Source organism: Astyanax mexicanus, chromosome 4 (genome assembly GCF_023375975.1).
Source record: "Astyanax mexicanus isolate ESR-SI-001 chromosome 4, AstMex3_surface, whole genome shotgun sequence".
NCBI classification, from domain to species: domain Eukaryota; kingdom Metazoa; phylum Chordata; class Actinopteri; order Characiformes; family Acestrorhamphidae; genus Astyanax; species Astyanax mexicanus.
In genome coordinates this window covers 1,072,501-1,092,320 of record NC_064411.1, presented here as the reverse complement: position 1 = coordinate 1,092,320, position 19,820 = coordinate 1,072,501, and the positions used below count along the sequence as shown (strand labels likewise).

General features: G+C 40.5%; 1 protein-coding gene across 1 annotated transcript in view; it reads right to left on the bottom strand.

Moving 5' to 3' along the window:
• sema6ba (sema domain, transmembrane domain (TM), and cytoplasmic domain, (semaphorin) 6Ba) overlaps positions 1–19,820 on the bottom strand; it is a 173,173-nt gene that overhangs the window by 29,729 nt on the left and 123,624 nt on the right. The window contains exons 6-10 of the mRNA XM_049477199.1: positions 15,352–15,450; positions 13,204–13,294; positions 11,247–11,366; positions 9,809–9,897; positions 8,723–8,940 (exon numbers count right to left, since the gene is read on the bottom strand). Of these exons, the coding sequence (XP_049333156.1) occupies positions 8,723–8,940; positions 9,809–9,897; positions 11,247–11,366; positions 13,204–13,294; positions 15,352–15,450 (617 nt within the window). The remainder of the gene's footprint in view (positions 1–8,722; positions 8,941–9,808; positions 9,898–11,246; positions 11,367–13,203; positions 13,295–15,351; positions 15,451–19,820) is intronic.

Here is a 19,820-nt window from a genome sequence, read left to right as displayed (position 1 = left end):
GAGTTACAATAGCTTTGTCCTTTTCCAGTACAGAAATTCAACTGCTTTTTTAAAAAAATATATAATAATAAAATAAAAATAAAATATATATATACAGGGGACTGCTGCTTTAAATTGAATTTTCACCAATCTAATCCTGTCTCTCTCCCCCTCAGGTTGAGGCGCTGTGCTCTAATCCGCTGGTGGGTCGAGGCTGTAAACGGTCTGTCTCCAGTCAAACCCCAGTTGGAGCGGGAGGACCGGGGAGATGGTGGCTGCTTGGCGCCTGTCACCTGACTCTGGGCCTGCTGGGACGCAGCCATTAAGCCAGTGGTGGGCCAGAACTGGGGCCAACCCAGTCAACTGCCAAACCGCGCTGCCCACAGGCGACCGGCGGCCTGGTCTGGGATCAGTCACGCTGACCGCTTCACTGCTCCCCATTAGATTCCATTCTGTGGCTCTGCAGATTGAAGCAATAAATGTCAGAGTCCGGCTGACGTTCCGGCGTTCCCGCGCCGTGCCGGGTCTCGCTCAGCGCCGCCATCCCGCCGAGTTCCTTCATTCGGTTCGTCTCGACGAGGCCTGAGCGCAGGAGAAAGCCGAGAATTGAAACGCAACACAAACAGCGTAATTGATGGGTTTTAAGGGACGGTCTCAGAGGGCAGCCAATCGAAAAGTCTTTACAGAGGGCAGAATAATTTATAGCCGGAGCGCTGCAGGTTCAGCGTACAGGAACGAGGCGGTGCAGGATAAGGGGATCAGAGGAGGAGAGGAGATACCATCATTTGGAACAGCACTTCAGAGTACAGAGTAATGAGGTAGAGTAAGGTAGAATGAGGTAGCGGGAGGTAGAGTGAGATAGAGTGAGGTAGAGTGAGATAGAATGAGGTAGAGTGAGATAGAATGAGATAGCTTTAGAGAGAATGAGATAGAATTAGTGAGGAAGTGAGGAAGAATGAGGTCGAAAAATAAAGAGAATGAGGTAGAGTGAGATAGAATAAGGTAGATTTAGAGAGGATAAGGTAAACAGGAAGTAGGTGGTGTGAGGATGGTAGTGAGTGAGTCCTGTACAGGAAGTGGAAGTGTTCACTGGTCCTGCTGTAATTCTCCTCTGAGGTTTTGATAAATGAGATCTAAAGGCTGAGCCCAAGGGGGAGGGGCTTTCAGAACACAGTCAGCCAATAACCTGCTAGAACCAATAACCAACCATCATCTTCTCTTTTCCAGCATCTCTTTATGTCTCTCGCACAACATCTGAATATTCCACACTGACTGGTGTTATAAATCCGATAGTGCTGTAATAAAAATCGTCTCAGTGCGTCTCACTACTGTCTCTATCTGGCTCTGTGTCTCGCTCACCTGCTGTTCACTACACAAATGACCTCCTGGCACAGCGCCGGCGCTACTGCCAGCACAGTGGGCACAGGCCACCGTGTCACCACCATGCCAAAGCCGTGACATCGCCGTGGCAACTCTGTGTCATTGCCATGCCAGCAACGTATCATCTTTGTGCCAATACAGTGACATCACAGTGTCAACGCTGTGCCATCACCATGTCAACACCAGGGCGCTGTTATGCCAACACTGTTTTATCACTGTGCCAACACTGTGCCATCAAACATCTCCCTCATCAACGTTTCTTTTACTCTAGAGGAGCAGAGAAACAGACTGTAGAACCAGAACTCAACTCTGCTTCAATTCAGAGACACTATACACAGTCTAACACAGTCTAACACAATCTAACACAGTCTAACACAATCAAACACAGTCGAACACAGTCTAACACACTCTAACACAATCAAACACAGTCTAACACAGTCTAACATAATCTAACACAGTTTAACACAATCTAACACAGTCTAACACAGTGTAACACAGTATAATAAAATCTAACACAATCTAACACAGTCTATCACAGTCTAACACAGTCTAACACAATCTAACACAGTCTAACACAATCTAACACAGTCTAACACAGTCTAACGCAATCTAACACAGTCTAACACAATCTAACACAATCTAACACAGCCTAACACAATCTAACACAGTCTAACACAATCTAACACAATCTAACACAGTCTATCACAGTCTAACACAGTCTAACGCAATCTAACACAATCTAACACAGTCTAACACAGTCTAACACAATCTAACACAGTCTAACACAATCTAACACAGTCTAACACAATCTAACACAATCTAACACAATCTAACGCAGTCTAACACAATCTAACACAGTCTAACATAGTCTAACACAATCTAACACAGTCTAACACAATCTAACACAGTCAAACACAGTCTAACACAGTCTAACACAGTCTAACATAATCTAACACAATCTAACACAGTCTAACACAATCTAACACAGTCTAACACAGTGTAACACAGTATAATAAAATCTAACACAATCTAACACAGTCTATCACAGTCTAACACAGTCTAACACAATCTAACACAGTCTAACACAATCTAACACAATCTAACACAGTCTAACACAGTCTAACACAGTCTAACGCAATCTAACACAGTCTAACACAATCTAACACAATCTAACACAGCCTAACACAATCTAACACAGTCTAACACAATCTAACACAATCTAACACAGTCTATCACAGTCTAACACAGTCTAACGCAATCTTACACATTCTAACACAATCTAACACAGTCTAACACAGTCTAACACAATCTAACACAGTCTAACAAAGTTTAACACAGTCTAACACAGTCTAACACAATCTAACACAATCAAACACAGTCTAACATAATCTAACACAATCAAACACAGTCTAACACAAACTAACACAATCAAACACAGTCTAACATAATCTAACACAATCAAACACAGTCTAACACAGTCTAACACAGTCTAACACGGTCTCACATAATACACTTAATACACCATTCTACTACAATACAGAGTCACTACAGTATTTTCACTAGTACCACTTATTACTTGTTCACCATGACCAGAAGCTCCAGAGTTACTTTATTCACCAAATCTTTATTTGGAATAAATAGATGATGTTGGCTTTAAACCCAAGACAAAAAGCACCATCCAGACTGTTCTCAGTTCAGCTCAGAGTTTAAAGCCAGGTTCTGTGATGGTACGGGGGCGTGTCATTAATTCAATTCAATTCACTCCTGTGGTGAGGTATGAAATGACGCATTAACGCAGGACGCGGGAGACGTGAGACAGCCGCCACGCGCACGTGAACTACGTGAGGTACAGCAGTATATCTTTAGCCGTTTTTCTGGGGATTATACAGAAGAGAAAAAAGGAGGGTAGAAGAAGAAAACCTGTGATTTTCACTCCGACTCAAACTGCCAGAGTGACTCATCTGTTTTTATAACCCCTCGTCTGCTGCATATTACCCACGATTCAGCTGTGTGAAACGGCGGAGCCCGGCGCTCGGCTCCGTCTCCTCACTTAGCGGGAAACTCTTTCTGCAGAACAGCAGCGTTTCAGAGCGGCGGGGGGGAGATGTGTCACACTTAAGAACAGCACATTACGCCGCACTCAGATGCATTTCCCGCTCATTTCGATATGTTTATTCCTCTGAGGGGATCAGGCACGACTGAGACGAGCAGAAGATCTCTGAGAGTTTGAATCAGCTGTGAAAGTGCTCATCAGTCGTGGAAGTGCGAGAGGGCGGCCATTTTTGCTCTTTGTTTCACCAATAAAACAGTAGTGAGTGTCTGCTGTTGATTTTATTATTATTAATTTATAGGAGGAAGGATATTAAAAAAGCTCAATAATCTCAGAGATTTGATTTCAGCTGATCAGTTTCCACTGTGAAGAACAGAGTGAGGAAATGGAAGGATCACAGACCCAGTTCTAGTTAAAGACCTGAAGCTGCAGAACAAGAAAAATCTCAGATAATCAGAGGAGAAGGATGGAGAGACCAGTTATAGTGAACCTACAGACCTCCAGATCAGCTCCAAACACTTTACACAACAGAGTCTGTATGGGAGAGTAATTAATGCAGAAGAAGCCTTTTCTGAGCACACGCCACAAACAGAGTCAATTCAGGTATGCTAAAGCTAAAGCTAAAGCACATTTAGATAAGCAGCTTCTGAAATTTGGAATATGGTTCTCTATGTGCACTGATGAAGCTAAAATTATTAGAGTTATTTAAAAGGCGGTTATTTAAGCACGGAGGAAAAAGAACACAGCATTCCAAGAGATAAACACTTAGTAAAATTAGTGCCGGTTCCATCATGCTGTGGGGGTTTGGTGGGATCAGTGCAGGTACTGGGAATCTTGTTAAAGTTGAGAATCTCATGGATTCCTGTAAAAATCAGCAGATTCTTCAGAACAATGTTTAAGAATCAGGGAGAAAAGTTGAAGTTGAAGCTGCACTGGAAGGGCTGGATACTGCAACAAGACAACGACCCTAAACACTAAACACCCTAAACACTAAACATCCTAAACACTAAACATCCTAAACACTAAACACCCTAAACACTAAACACACTAAACACTAAACACACTAAACACTAAACACCCTAAACACTAAACACACTAAACACTAAACACACTAAACACTAAACACCCTAAACACTAAACACACTAAACACTAAACACCCTAAACACTAAACACACTAAACACTAAACACACTAAACACTAAACACACTAAACACTAAACACCCTAAACACTAAACACACTAAACACTAAACACACTAAACACTAAACACCCTAAACACTAAACACCCTAAACACTAAACACCCTAAACACTAAACATCCTAAACACTAAACACCCTAAACACTAAACACACTAAACACTAAACACCCTAAACACTAAACATCCTAAACACTAAACACACTAAACACTAAACACCCTAAACACTAAACACCCTAAACACACTAAACACTAAACACCCTAAACACTAAACACCCTAAACACTAAACATCCTAAACACTAAACACCCTAAACACTAAACACCCTAAACACTAAACACCCAAAACACTAAACACACTAAACACCCTAAACACTAAACACCCTAAACACTAAACACACTAAACACTAAACATCCTAAACACTAAACACCCTAAACACTAAACACCCTAAACACTAAACATCCTAAACACTAAACATCCTAAACACTAAACACCCTAAACACTAAACATCCTAAACACTAAACACCCAAAACACTAAACACACTAAACACCCTAAACACTAAACACCCTAAACACTAAACATCCTAAACACTAAACATCCTAAACACTAAACATCCTAAACACTAAACACACTAAACACTAAACACACTAAACACTAAACACTTCTATCAGTCCTCTATCTAGACCTGAATATAATTGTAAATTATAAATCTGTGGTTTTATTTAAAGCGGCTGTTCATGGTCCAATCAGAAACCTGAATCAAACCTGACTGAACTGGAGACGTTTAGTAAAGAAGAATAATCTAAAATACCTTCAACCTTCAGAAGCTTCAACCAGACTCTGATTGGAAGCTATAAAAATACTTTAGAGGCTTTTATTATATTATATAATAAAATAATTAATACATTTATGCACCTGCCCACCTCTCGAATATCACTGTGTTCATCTGATATATTTATGATATATTTAAATTAAATGTAGTGATCTGAACAACCAATCATTTATAAAACTTATATTTATAAATCATGAAAATTATCAGAGGTACCCTGATGACTTTTTTTTATACCTCTGTATGTATTTAGTTGGATAAACATATACATATAAGTATAAACAAAGTAAAACATGCTCAAATTGCCTAATTTTCCTAACGATACATTACAAAAAATGACTTTAAAGCAATTTAATTCATTATTTTTATTTGGATGAAACACAATTGAGTGAGTATTAACCTATAATCCATCTATAAATTGAAATTATAAATTTAAATCTGTGTGTTTTAGCGCGTCTGATCCACTCTCCTCTCATCCTCTCATTCAGAGCAGCTAAAATAAGGGTTATCACTGCATGTAGATGCTCATGTCCTTCCTGTGTCCCCCTCTTTCTCTCTCTCTCTCTCTCTCTCTCTCTCTCTCTCTCTCTCGCTCTCTCTCTCTCGGTTGTGAATGTTATTATCACTGGCATTTACCATAAATGCCCTTTTCAAATCCTCTATGTATAATTTGTTTCAGAGTAATGATGCTCCCTGTAGCTTATCTGTATTCAGTGGGAGAGCAGTTGTTTGTGTGTGTGTGTGTGTGTGTGTGTGTGTGTGTTTGTAATGATACACTAAATAGAATTATAGAAATCATGTATAAATTTAAGAGCTGCACAGGGATGACTGTCCCCAGAAAAACCCCCATCCTCATCCTCAAAGTACCATTTACTGTCCCCACCATGTCCCTTTAGTACCATTACTGTCTCCATCCCATTAACATAGAACTCATCATCATACTCATACTGCCCCCTAAACCCTATAGTATCAATTACTGTTCCTACACCATCCCTTTATACACCATCATCATCCCCACCATCATCATCCCCACACCATCGTCTATAGTACCAATTACTGTCCCTACACCATCCCCTTATACACCATCATCATCCCCACCATTATCATCCCCACACTATACTCTATAGTACCAATTACTGTCCCTACACCATCCCTTTATACACCATCATCAATATCACCATCACCATCATCATCACCCCCACACCATCGTCTATAGTACCAATTACTGTCCCTACACTGTCTCTATAGATACCATCATCATTATCATCATCATCATCCCTACAGCATCCCCTAGAGTACCAATTACTCTCCCTACACCATCCCTTTATACACCATCGTCACCATCATCATCATCCCCACACCATCCCATATAGTACCAATTACTGTCCCTACACCATCCCTTTATACACCATCATCATTATCACCATCATCCCCACACCATCCTCTATAGTACCAATTACTGTCCCTACACTATCCCTTTATACACCATCGTCATCATCCCCACACCATCCTCTATAGTACCAATTACTGTCCCTACACTATCCCTTTATACACCATCGTCATCATCCCCACACCATCCTCTATAGTACCAATTACTGTCCCTACACTGTCTCTATAGATACCATCATCATTATCATCATCATCATCCCTACAGCATCCCCTAGAGTACCAATTACTGTCCTTACACCATCCCTTTATACACCATTATCATCATCATCATCATCATCCCCACACCATCCCATATAGTACCAATTACTGTCCTTACACCATCCCTCTATACACCATCATCATTATCACCATCATCATCCCCACACTATCCTCTATAGTACCAATTACTCTCCCTACACCATCCCTTTATACACCATCGTCACCATCATCATCATCCCCACACCATCCCATATAGTACCAATTACTGTCCCTACACCATCCCTTTATACACCATTATCATCATCATCATCATCATCATCCCCACACCATCCCATATAGTACCAATTACTGTCCCTACACCATCCCTTTATACACCATCATCACTATCACCATCATCATCCCCACACTATCCTCTATAGTACCAATTACTCTCCCTACACCATCCCTTTATACACCATTATCATCATCCCCACACCATCCTCTATAGTACCAATTACTGTCCCTACACCATCCCTTTATACACCATCATCATTATCACCATCATCATCCCCACAGCATCCCATATAGTACCAATTACTGTCCCTACACCATCCCTTTATACACCATCGTCATCATCCCCACACCATCCTCTATAGTACCAATTACTGTCCCTACACCATCCCTTTATACACCATCATCATTATCACCATCATCATCCCCACACCATCCTCTATAGTACCTCTATTAGCTACTATCATCATCATCTGTTTTTTTCAACTTATATTTATGATTTAATTATAATCTTACATTTTGATTTAAAATCAATTAATTTATTATTTAACCCAAGTATCAAAAAGTTCTTTAAAACAAAGAAAAAAATGGATTTATGATTAATACCCTTTTTTTTACACTATTTTTTAATCTGGACAAAATCTATTAATTTTTATCACAGCCATGTATAGTTTTAGCTCTGATTAAACTAATTAAAAATGTTAAATTCGGTTTAATTCTGTAATTTTCTTTTCAGCCACAATAAAATAGTTTAAATTGCTAGAATAACTCGATATGACATAATATTTTAATATTAACCACATTTTTGGTTAAACCACACGATGGCAGTATAACTGTGTAATAGCGCAACTACGAAAACAGCAACTTGCTCTTACAGCCTACAACACTGCGTACAAATCTTGTCACAATGATGGTGAGGGAGGCCACGCCCTTTACGTGTGATAGCGGTGACGGGAACCAATGGGAAGAGATTGAGACTGACTGACAGAAGAACTCCAGGAGGAGTGATCTGATGTGATGATGTCATAACCTCAGAAATGAAGTAAAATTATTTATTTGAGTTAAATTATTTATTTGAAGTTGTTTTAATGGATTTTGGAAATTAATTTGCTTTCAGGAAAACTGAGAAAAAAGAGGTTTAAACTAGAAATCATAATTTTTCACCCCCCCCCCTCCACCCACCCACCCGCATTCCAATACTACCATGCCTGTCCCCCTCTACTATTGTGATAGTGCTTTTTATCATCCACACTTTATTCCTTTATTATCCTCCCTCTGCTCTCTACAACACACTTATACCCATAACCCCCCTATGCCCCAGTCACACTCACTCATCACTGTGATAATCAGTAAATCCAGCAGTGCTGTGTACCTGTTGGGGGGGGTGGAGAAGACCCCCAGGATGATGTCTCGGCCGTGCATGCGGATGATGGGGCTGGTGGACTGCAGCAGGTTGAAGTAGAAGTGCGAGTCTCCGGGGATGGAGCAGTTCAGCCGGGCCTTCAGAAACGACGTCCACTGCTTCTCCAGCACCCGCTGAGACCCCCCCAGATCCCCCTTACACACCCGCGCCACCCGCGACACCATCACCTGATCACACCAATCACACAAAGATATTAAACCAGTATTAATCAGTATTTTTAATAATATCTGCATTAGAAATAAACTTTGATAATCATTTTTTTATCCCCTAATTTAGATTTTTATTTTTGTTTTTAATTTCTTACATCCTATGCAAGGTGCGAGCCAATGTTCATTGCTATCTTGCTATCTGGCAACCATCTATTTTCAACAGTGAATAGCCTGTGAATATATCTACACTAAAGGATGTGGTGTTCTAGAAATGAGATGTGTTCATGTAAATGTCTGGAGTATTGCTATCTTGGCAGCAGAAAACACAGGTGCACCACTGACTGATTAAAACCCTGACAACAATGCTCTGTCAACAGTCAGACGTTTATTGCTATCTTGGCAGTGCAGGTGTTCTGCATGTTCAACTTTTACATGAACAATAAACAAAAGCAGTTCAGTTTCTTAGCTTCTGCTGAGAAGTGCAGAAGCACTGCGCTGTTAAAATAGCAATCGCTCTGGTTCTTAGAGCGAATGATGAGCAAGAGACACTCTGATTGGTTTATTACATGTTACGCCCAAAATTAACCACACCCATGAATAATTAAGATAATTAGTACATGCCTTTTATGCGTTTTGAGCTGTGGAAGGTGTACTTTACCTGTCGTTATGATAGCAAAGATACACTGAAACACTGAAATCTAAAGCTGCACGGTGCCTGAATTACAGCTCGTCTATAGATATAATGCTAAAATAGGGCCTATTAAGTTCGATAAGTGGAATTTAAATTAAATTAAATTAAATTAACAAATTCAAATAATTCTAATGAAATTAATTTAATTCCAAAATAGTTAATATGACAACACATGGACCATATGATATATATTACCTTCTCCAGGTAGTTGAACTCCATAGCCATCTCTCTGAAGAAGAAGTAGATATGAGGTCCCCATTCTACTGCGCTCACAAAGTAGGGTTCTGAAACACACACACACACACACACACACACACACACACACACACACACAACACACACACACACAACACACACACACACACTGCACTGTGTAATCGTGTGGAGGGCCCTTTAATCCAGGGTGGATATCAAAACCAAATAAATAAACTCTATCATCCATCTACAACTGATAGAACTGAGCCACAGTGTGGGAGAGAGAGAGAGAGAGAGAGAGAGAGAGAGAGAGAGAGAGAGAGAGAGAGAGAGAGAGAGAGACAGAGAGAGAGAAACAGATAGAGAAACAGAGAGAAAAACAGAGAGAAAAACAGAGAGAAAGAGAGAGAAACAGATAGAGAAACAGAGAGAAAAACAGAGAGAAACAGAGAGGAACAGAGAAAGAAAGAGAGAGAAACAGAGAGAGACAGAGAGAGAGAGAGAGAAACAGAGAGAGAAACAGAGAGAGAAACAGAGAGAGAAACAGAGAGAGACAGAGAGAGAGAGAGAGAGAAACAGATAGAGACAGAGAAAGAAAGAGAGAGAAAGAGAGAGAAACAGAGAGAGACAGAGAGAAAGAGAGAGAAACAGAGAAAGAAAGAGAGAGAAACAGAGAGAGACAGAGAGAGAGCGAGAGAAACAGAGAGAGAAACAGAGAGAGACAGAGAGAGAGACAGAGAGAGAGAGAAACAGAGAGAAACAGAGAAAGAAAGAGAGAGAAACAGAGAGAAACAGAGAGAGAAACAGAGAGAGACAGAGAGAGAGAGAGACAGAGAGAGAAACAGAGAGAGACAGAGAGGAACAGAGAAAGAAAGAGAGAGAAACAGAGAGGAACAGAGAAAGAAAGAGAGAGAAACAGAGAGAAACAGAGAAAGAAAGAAAGAGAAACAGAGAGAGACAGAGAGGAACAGAGAAAGAAAGAGAGAGAAACAGAGAGAGACAGAGAAAGAAAGAGAGAGAAACAGAGAGAGAAACAGAGAGAAACAGAGAGGAACAGAGAAAGAAAGAGAGAGAAACAGAGAGGAAAATGCACCTGCGCCCAACCTCCTGGACATGCTGGTTCACCTGAGTGATGCTTCAGTGCTCCAGCTCACCCGGCTTCTGAGATTGCTGACACCTGTGTCTCCTTGTATAAATACCCCCTGTTTTCCTCTTTTCCCTAGCTCCTCTACTTGCCCTTTTTTATTAACTTTTATTAAACTGTGTGTACTTCTGATTGGCCTGAAAAATTAAACAGTGTATCTTTAGGGCAAACACTGAATGCCAGCTGAGAAAGTAAAGTAAATACACTGACATGCCAAAAGTCACGGGACAGCCGTAATTCAACTAATCACCGAGTGTTTCCTCAAAAGTTCCTGTAACTGATTATCGTCCTCACCTCTGAACCACTTGGAGTCGTGTTTGATGGTGCGCAGGGCGGGGCTCTCCCCCAGGCTGCGGTAGATTACGGCGTCGATGGCCAGGAAATCTGTCACCGTACCCGTGAACAGGCTGCCCTCTGGGACAAAGGTCACAGGGCAAAGGTCAGTCAGGTCAGGAATGGATCGAAAGCATCACACAGAGAGCAGGACATCAATGGATATCACATCTTCCAGACTCTCCCCTCTGGTAGAAGGCTTCGAACAATCAAAACCAGCACAACACGACACGCAAACAGCTTCTTTCCCAGAGCTGTAGCACTCCTTAACCACAGTGGACACATCTGAGTCTCCAAACATCTCACTCACTGAACTGTATTCACAACTGACTGGATTTACAATCTGCTCACTTGCACTTTGCTTATTTGCACAGCTATACAGATGTTCCTCTGTAACTTCCTAAGCAATATTTAAGATAAACCTACCTCAGAAACATTCGGTTCTAATAATATATTCATATGTGTACAGTACAGATTTTATTTTATTTTATTTAGCTCTTAGCTCCTATCACTCTTCAGTGCTCTTTATTTCTGTAGAACTTTTAACTCTATTCTTATTCTATTTATTGTTTATTGTTCATTCTTTTGTAGTGTGATGTTTGTCTATAGTCTCTGTATTTGTTATGTGTCATACACGTGTTGCTCTCACCAAGACAAATTCCTTGTATATGTAACATACTTGGCGAAATAAAGTGATTCTGATTCTGATTCTGATAAACACACTCCATAAATAAAACAGTCAGGTGGGAGTGTAATACATCATTTTAACCTAACCTTTAAAATAGAGTTTAAGAGAAAATATTACATTTATAATGAATATATGTGCATTTATATACATAGGAAAAGTTACAGCAGAAGAAAAACGCGTGTATGTTTATTGTACACAAAAGTCCCACATTTTCTAATTGCTTTATAATACCCTACATATATATATTACCTAGGGCTGCATGATATATCGCTTTAACATCGTCATAGCGATGTACGCATGTGCAGTAGTCACATCGCAGGACGTGTGATGTCATTTAAGGCAATTAAATCAAACACATTATGTTGCAATATTTTGATTCTTGACACAAGAGGAAGTAGATACACAGCGCTGTCTCTGTGTCTGTGTGAGTGACAGGCTGCTGCTGCCTGAGAAGCGTGAGGGGGAGGGGCAAGAGTAAACACGAGGTAACCTCACGCATGGCCTCCATCCACATGGTTGGGCACGTGCTGGTAAACCTGAGCAGGTGTGGAAAGCTGTGCTCCTCAGTCCGGCACAGTTTTGCGGTTTTGCAGATATTTCCAGTTACAGCTGAATTCACACTTTTAATCTCAGAAAAACGTAACCTTAATCTTATTTACCTTTTAAAAAAGCCATTTAAATGCTGATTAAAGAGCAGATTCTTGTTGTTTTGCTGTTTTCCTCTGGTTTTGAGAGCTCGGCGCTGACTCAGCTCTTTATTGGTCCAGATGCGAGGCTGGTGACGTCATGGGCTCTGCATTGTTTAGTATCGTATAAATGGTCGAGAAAAGAACATTTGCATTGTAAAAATTTTCCAATATCGTGCAGCCCTCATAGTACCTTAATATAAAGAACTAGAGAGCCAGACTTAAGTGAAAGTACTCAAAGGACCCTATCGTACACCCTGCGCAAGCTGAGTTGCGATGCTCATTGCTATCTTAAACCCAGTAAATGGTCTATTTTCTTTTTTTTAAAATAGCGTTGCAGCACGCTGATGGTCTACACTGATGGTCTGGTGTGGTGGTCTGTAAGTGAAGTGCATTCAGGTACATTTCTGACATATTTCTATCTTTGCGGTGGGAAATACAGTTGCTCCATTGACTGATTTAAACCCTGACCCTGACCCTACTGTGCTCTCTCTTAGACTCCAGCTGCTGATGGAAGTGTGTAGGGTACTGAGTGTGTGTTTACCTGCAAACAGAGCCACGTTGGCATGTTTGGGGTCATATGGGCATCTGGCCATTCCACTGATTGGCTCTCCTACCATCTCCAGAGTGTCTCTCTGAACACACACACACACACATTAGAAAGACACAGCATTTACTGACTTTACTGACTAGTTATATCATAATTCTGGAGTATCTGACATCGTTCATCTCACTCTGATACCACACTACTGACACACAGACCACAGCAGTGCTGAATTGTACTTATAATTCACTATCAACATTCATTACTTTACAAAACACATCTTTATTTAGCATTTAGGCTAGCACTGCTAAAGCTAACATGTTAGCATTAATAAAGGCTATGACTCATCGATGCTCTGGCTTAGCATTCTACGTAAATGAATTAAAAAACACAAATTTCCCTGAAGAAAATGTAGAGTGACCGAACAATAATCCAGTAAATCAATAGAATGAATCAAATTATCATTAAGTTATAACCAAACCAACTTAATAAACCTATTTATCCTATACACAATTCCTATTGGTGGTATTGTATAGGTGCTTGGTGCTTTTTATCTAATACAAAAGATTAAATCGATAAACTTTAGTTCAGACCTTCAGAGTTTCAAATAAGCCTTCAGATGAGTGCTATTACAAATACAATACAAAAATTGACTCCCTCACACACACACACACACACACACACACAGATAAACTGCAGTTCTTCAGAGAAAATAAGCAGCTTAAACTTTAAACACTGCTCAGTTTGAGATGAGATTCTGTTAAAAGAACACAAATCACAGTAAAGTCCTGCACTTTTCAGTGTTTACAGTGGTCAGTGTTCTGCTACCTTTTAGGAATCATGTTTTTTTTCCTAAAATAATTTCTGAAAAACTGTCCTGATAAGTTGGGTCTAATTAACTTAACCCCAGCTAGACTGTTACAGTCGGTGGAGCAGTAAAGTCACTCTGCTGAAGTACAGAGTTAAACAGGAGTTTCAGTGAAGTTTCTCCAGCACTGAGACTGGAGCAGTATTAGCATTAGCCGCTAACTGCAGTGCTAAGTGCTAGCTCTTTTACTTTTCAGAGTTGAGTTTATCAGAATGTACTCTGCTGCTAAACCCAGCTAGCATAGCACTCCTGGAATAGCATTAGCATTAGCTGCTAACTGCACTAAGCCCTAGCTCTTTGTCATTCAGAGGTGAGGGTCCCCCAGTGTAGTGCTGTTGGGCGGCATTAGCACGCTGAATACGGCTATCTGTGACATCTTATATGAATACTAGGGTATTGTTAGGTGGTTGCTGTGATATCTTAGGTGAATATTAGGGTATTCTTAGAAGGTTGCTATTAGAGTCAATATTAGGGTATCATCAGGTGGTTGCTGTAATAGGGCATTGTTAGGTGGTTGTTGTGGTACTTGGTTTGCTGCCATGCTAAAAGGAAAAATCAATCTACATACTATATGGTTGATATAATAGCAATAATAATAACGCTAAGCGCTGGCTCTTTCACCGTTCAGAGGTAAGTGTTATCGTCTTGTACCCTGGCTAGTATAGGGCTCCAGAAGCAGCATTAGCATTAGCTGCTAACTGTGCTAAGTGCTAGCTCTCTTACCGTTCAGAGGTGAGGGTCCTCCAGTGTAGTGTAACCATGTAACCATGGCTAGCCTTAGTGGAAATGTAAAAATCTAATCCTAATGTAATAAACTGTTTTCAGGAGAGAAATCTGTGTAGACTTTAAAATATATATTTTTTTTACAAGAATTACAGTTTTGTTTACTTAACTTATCTTACTTTTACAGGTCTCACCACCCAGCAGCAAGACCTGCTGATTTAGAAGGAAGACATGGCGACACCCCTGTTCCTTACTAGCGTCACATAAACAGACATTTATTGATTTTGTGCGCCTTATATTTAAGATAGCAGCACATATTTAAAGAGCACAGGCGGTGAACACGATGTAAACCTGAGGAATGCTGAGACAAATCTCTCCAGTAACATCGTTCCAGACGCTGTGATACAGAATAAAGGCGTCATAAATCAGTGAGGAGCAGCGGCGCGTCCTGCGGTTCTGACTAAACATCTTCCCACATGTTTAGTCAGAGCCGTGCCGGCGCGGGTCGATGCTCAGGGGCTTCCGCTGCCCGCGGGCACGGCGGCGGGGTCACTCACGGTGTAATTGGCACACAGCGGGTTGAAGGCGTTGGTGCCGCACACGAAAAGCCCACCATGCTGACTCAGCAGAACCTTCATATAGTTCCGGCACTCCTCCTGAAAAGAGAGAGAGAGAGAGAGAGAGAAAAAGAGAGAGAGAACAGGGTGAGAGGGGTAACAGAATCATCAGTGTGCTTTATAATCCGCTGCTATTTATGTATTAAGGAGCAGAAAAGCCAATACAGGAGTTTCAGTCAAGTTTCTCCAGCACTCAAGCTGGAGCAGCTTTAGCATTAGCCGCTAACCACTGTGCTAAGCGCTAGCTCTTTCGCACTTCAGAGGTGAGTATATCAGCCTGTAGACTGTAGTCTGTGTGTTTACCATGTTAAAACTGTCTCGCTACGTGGAACGAATCACTAGCTTATATCACCCGCAGCTAGCACTGCTGCTAACCACGCTAAAATATCGAAAAAATATAAAACATCTAAGCCCACTGTGAATAAAGGAAAGGGCACAAATAAACAGGAGTTTTCAGGAGAGAAATCTGTGTAGATTAACATTCAGCGCTCATTTGACTTTAAAAGACAATGTTTTTTTATTTTAAGAATTACAGTTTTGTTTACTTAGACTCCCCCCAAAGAAATGAGACTTGCTAAATGAGGGAAGAAGGGAAACACGGCAACCTTACCACTGTTCCTTACTACTGTGGCTTTATAGTTCCTAAAATACAGTACACAAACTTCAGAATCTGATTATTGTGGAATATCGAAAGTGTTTACATGAACTTCCTTTGAATACATATGATCAAAGAGTAATGTGATTTCAAATAATTAGTTTTTTTGTGAACAGCCATATGTTGTAAAGGTGCAACAACAAGCTGCAATATGATGAGCACTAGCAAAAATATGAAGATTTCCGCCATCACGCATCACATTTTCACTCATACACACGCTGAGACATCCCAGAATACTCCAGTTAAGAGTATAAATGCACTTCTCTGATTACTTTTTTTTATTTTGATTTTACTCTAATCTCAGAAATCTGAATACCGTCGCTGTCCTATGAAAAACTAAATTTTTGTCGATTTTTAGTTTACTACAGAATTTGAACAGATAAACGGTCCCTTACACTTTGCCAAAATTTCTTGATGAACGGACCAATAGAAACTCTTCAAAATGACCTGACATAAACTCTTTTTACATTGACTTCCATTAAAAGTTTAGAAGGTTTTTTCTCTCTCCTGTAAAGTTGCTGTTTTGGAGATAAGTGTTTTTCATTGGACAGCTAGCAGAGCTCAGCTACTGTCTCGTGGAGCTTTTAACTGTCTCGCGGAGCTCAGCTACTGTCACGCGGAACTCTCGTGGAGAGAGCTACTGTCCTGCAAAGATGATCTACTGTCCTGCGGAGATCAGCTACTGTCCTGCGGAGCTTTTTATTTGTCTCACGGAGCTTTTTAACTGTCTCACGGAGCTTTTTAACTGTCTCACGGAGCTTTTTATTTGTTTTGCGGAGCTTTTTAACTGTCTCACAGAGCTTTTTAACTGTCTTGCGGAGCTTTTTAACTGTCTCGCGGAGCTTTGTAACTGTCTGCAAAATCTGTCCCGCGGAGCTTTTTAACTGTCTCACGGAGCTTTTTAACTGTCTCACGGAGCTTTTTAACTGTCTCGCGGAGCTTTTTAACTGTCTCACGGAGCTTTTTAACTTTCTCACGGAGCATTTTAACTGTCTTTTGGAACAATGCAATGCAAAATCTAAAACTTAAGTGTTTAGATTCTAGCAGCAGTAAAACTTGTTGGAAATTGATATTAAATCTAGATTCATTTTTAACCAGTAGCTGGCTCACTTCACATCAAGCCATAAAGTGGGCCCCACCATGCAGCTCCACCACAGGACCCATGCAGCGTCCAGGTCAATAAAATAGTCGTTTTTGGAACATTTTTCCAGACTGAAACATCATGCTCGTACATTTATGGTGCGTATCGGTCTTTGATGGTAATGGAGGTAACTGTGGTGTTTTAACTGTGGTTTAAACACAGTTCTCCCAGTAGAGAAACCAGTAAAGCACCCCGTAAACACGGCCATACGCTCACGGCCGAGGAACGCTCCGCTTCACTGACGCACGCCAGTAAAAGCCTTTGAAGAATTACGTATATTTACTGAAGCTGCAGCATCAGGGCCCCACCGCGCAGCTGCATCCTGGGGACCGCTCTCCTTTTTGTCCATTGAGTTTGGCTAGGCCTCCTGAAGCAGCTGGGCTCAGAGGGGGTTGATACCGAGGGCAGGTCTCTGAAGTGATTAGCTGGAGTGTTGAGAGCCTGGGTTGTGTTACAGACGCTTGGAGAGAGTGTGTGTGTGTGTGTGAGAGTGTGTGTTAGGGTGTGTGTGTTTGTTTGAAGACAGGCTTGTTGGTACAGATGCAGCCAGTCATTCCGACTCGAGGGACGGATCATATCGCCGTGTGTGAATGTGTGTGTGTGTGTGTGTGTGTGTGTGAGTGTGTGTGTGTGTGTGTGTGTGTGTTTAGGCAAACCTCTTCTTATCCAGTGTGTTTTTATGACTATTTTAAAGCTATTCAGTGTGGAATTATGCTGTAAACAAAAAGTGATAAATAATTCAACATTATGGTACCACTTTAAAATAAGACTACCTTTATAAAGGGTTTATAAATGGTTTACAATCAGTTTATTAATGGCTACTAATTAGGTTGTAAATGCCTTAAAAAAACATTAATAATCAGTTATAACACATACGTAGAAAGGGCAACAATGACCTGCTGTTTGTTAAATAGTGAACCCACAGCCATCTATATCTATATTGTTGTCCTTTCTACGTTATAACTGTGTTATAACTGATTATTAATGATTTTTAAGGCATTTACAAACTAATTAGTAACCATTAATAAACTAATTGTAAACCATTTATAAACCCTTTATAAAGGTAGTCTTATTTTAAAGTGGTGCCCAACATTTTATATCAAGAACAACTGAAACTCAAATTACGTTAATTAATCATAAACAACTGATTCTTTAAATTAAATGTTTTTTTTCCCCCACTTAAAGTAGGAAAGCTTAAAAACGAGGGACACATAAAAAATCCACAGTGTGGTTTTGGAAAAAGAGCATCTAAAGTACTTTAAAGGTGTCAGGTCAGTCCTCATACCCGTGTAAAGGATCTGATTGGTCAGTTCAGGTTAGTGTAGGTGTGTCTACAGTAGATTCGTACCAAAAATGTCAGCATGACGCTCTAGGATTCTTCCTCACCTCATTGATTCACCTCATTCTGCATGTGCTGTGCTCTTACAGTCACCTTTACAGGACTACGCCACGCCTAGGAAGAGTAGCAACAGTGCTGCTGAACTTTCTCCATTTGTAGAGCGTCTGTCTGTCTTATCGTGGACACGTGAACATCAAGGCTTTTAGAGCTACTTTTTTGTAACCCTTTCCAGCTTCGTGCAAGACTGTGTTTGTCTATTGTTATGACTTAGATGACGATCAGAACACATTTAATGCAGAACCAATTGATGCAGAAATCCAAGTATAATCCCAAAGGGTTCACATACAGTACTTTTTCTTGCAACTGTAGTCCTGAACTTTATTGGATCCCGACCAGAACCTGGATTTGTTATATGGAATTCTACATGTTTAGTCTGTAGTAGTCCAGATTTCTTGTTTATAGCACCACTGCAAACTAAGGTGAAGGGGGCTGGATCCTGCTTCTATCCTGCTTCTATCTGTCCAATAATGCATCCCCCCTCAAAATTTGTAAACTGAGTAAAATGGGCGTGTCGGTGTGTCTTTTTTATATCATGAGCTCTCAAAAAAAAAAAACACCTTGAGTGGCTCAAAACGTGCAAAAGGCATGAACTAATTCTCTTAATTAATTGTGGGTGTGGTTTATTTTGGGCGTAACGTGAAATAAACCAATCAGAGTGCCAGTCGTCATTTCCTTTAAGAGTCGGGTGAGCTCTGACTTTGGCACGTTCGGAACACTAATGTTATTTTATTCTTTATTCTGTTTATTGCTGAAATTTTGTTTAAAGCTGATGCTATTCTAACAGCGCAGACCCAGTCAACGATCTCTCACCAAGAGGTGCACTACCTCTGAGTAACATCTGATTTAAGTGCACAAAAAAAATGCAACCACTTTCTTCAGTGTATCAGAAATTGTTAGTGCTGTAATCCAGAGCTATAATTATCTACTTATTATAAGCGAAACATAACTGAAGCTCCCTCAGATCAATTTTTTTTCAGCCAAGAGCCTCTCTTATATTTCACTGATTGCAGGGAATAAAATACAGAACAACAAACAAAAAGACTGAACACATGATTACAGCCTGGGCTTTAGAAATCTACAGCAGATCGATGGTGAACACACACTTGTGCTGTATTATATTTCAGCAGGGTCTGTGAAGCTCCAGTTCACAAGCGTAGCACGTTAAATTCGTGCACTACTAACTTTCATTACTGTTTTCTGTGTTCCTAATTAAA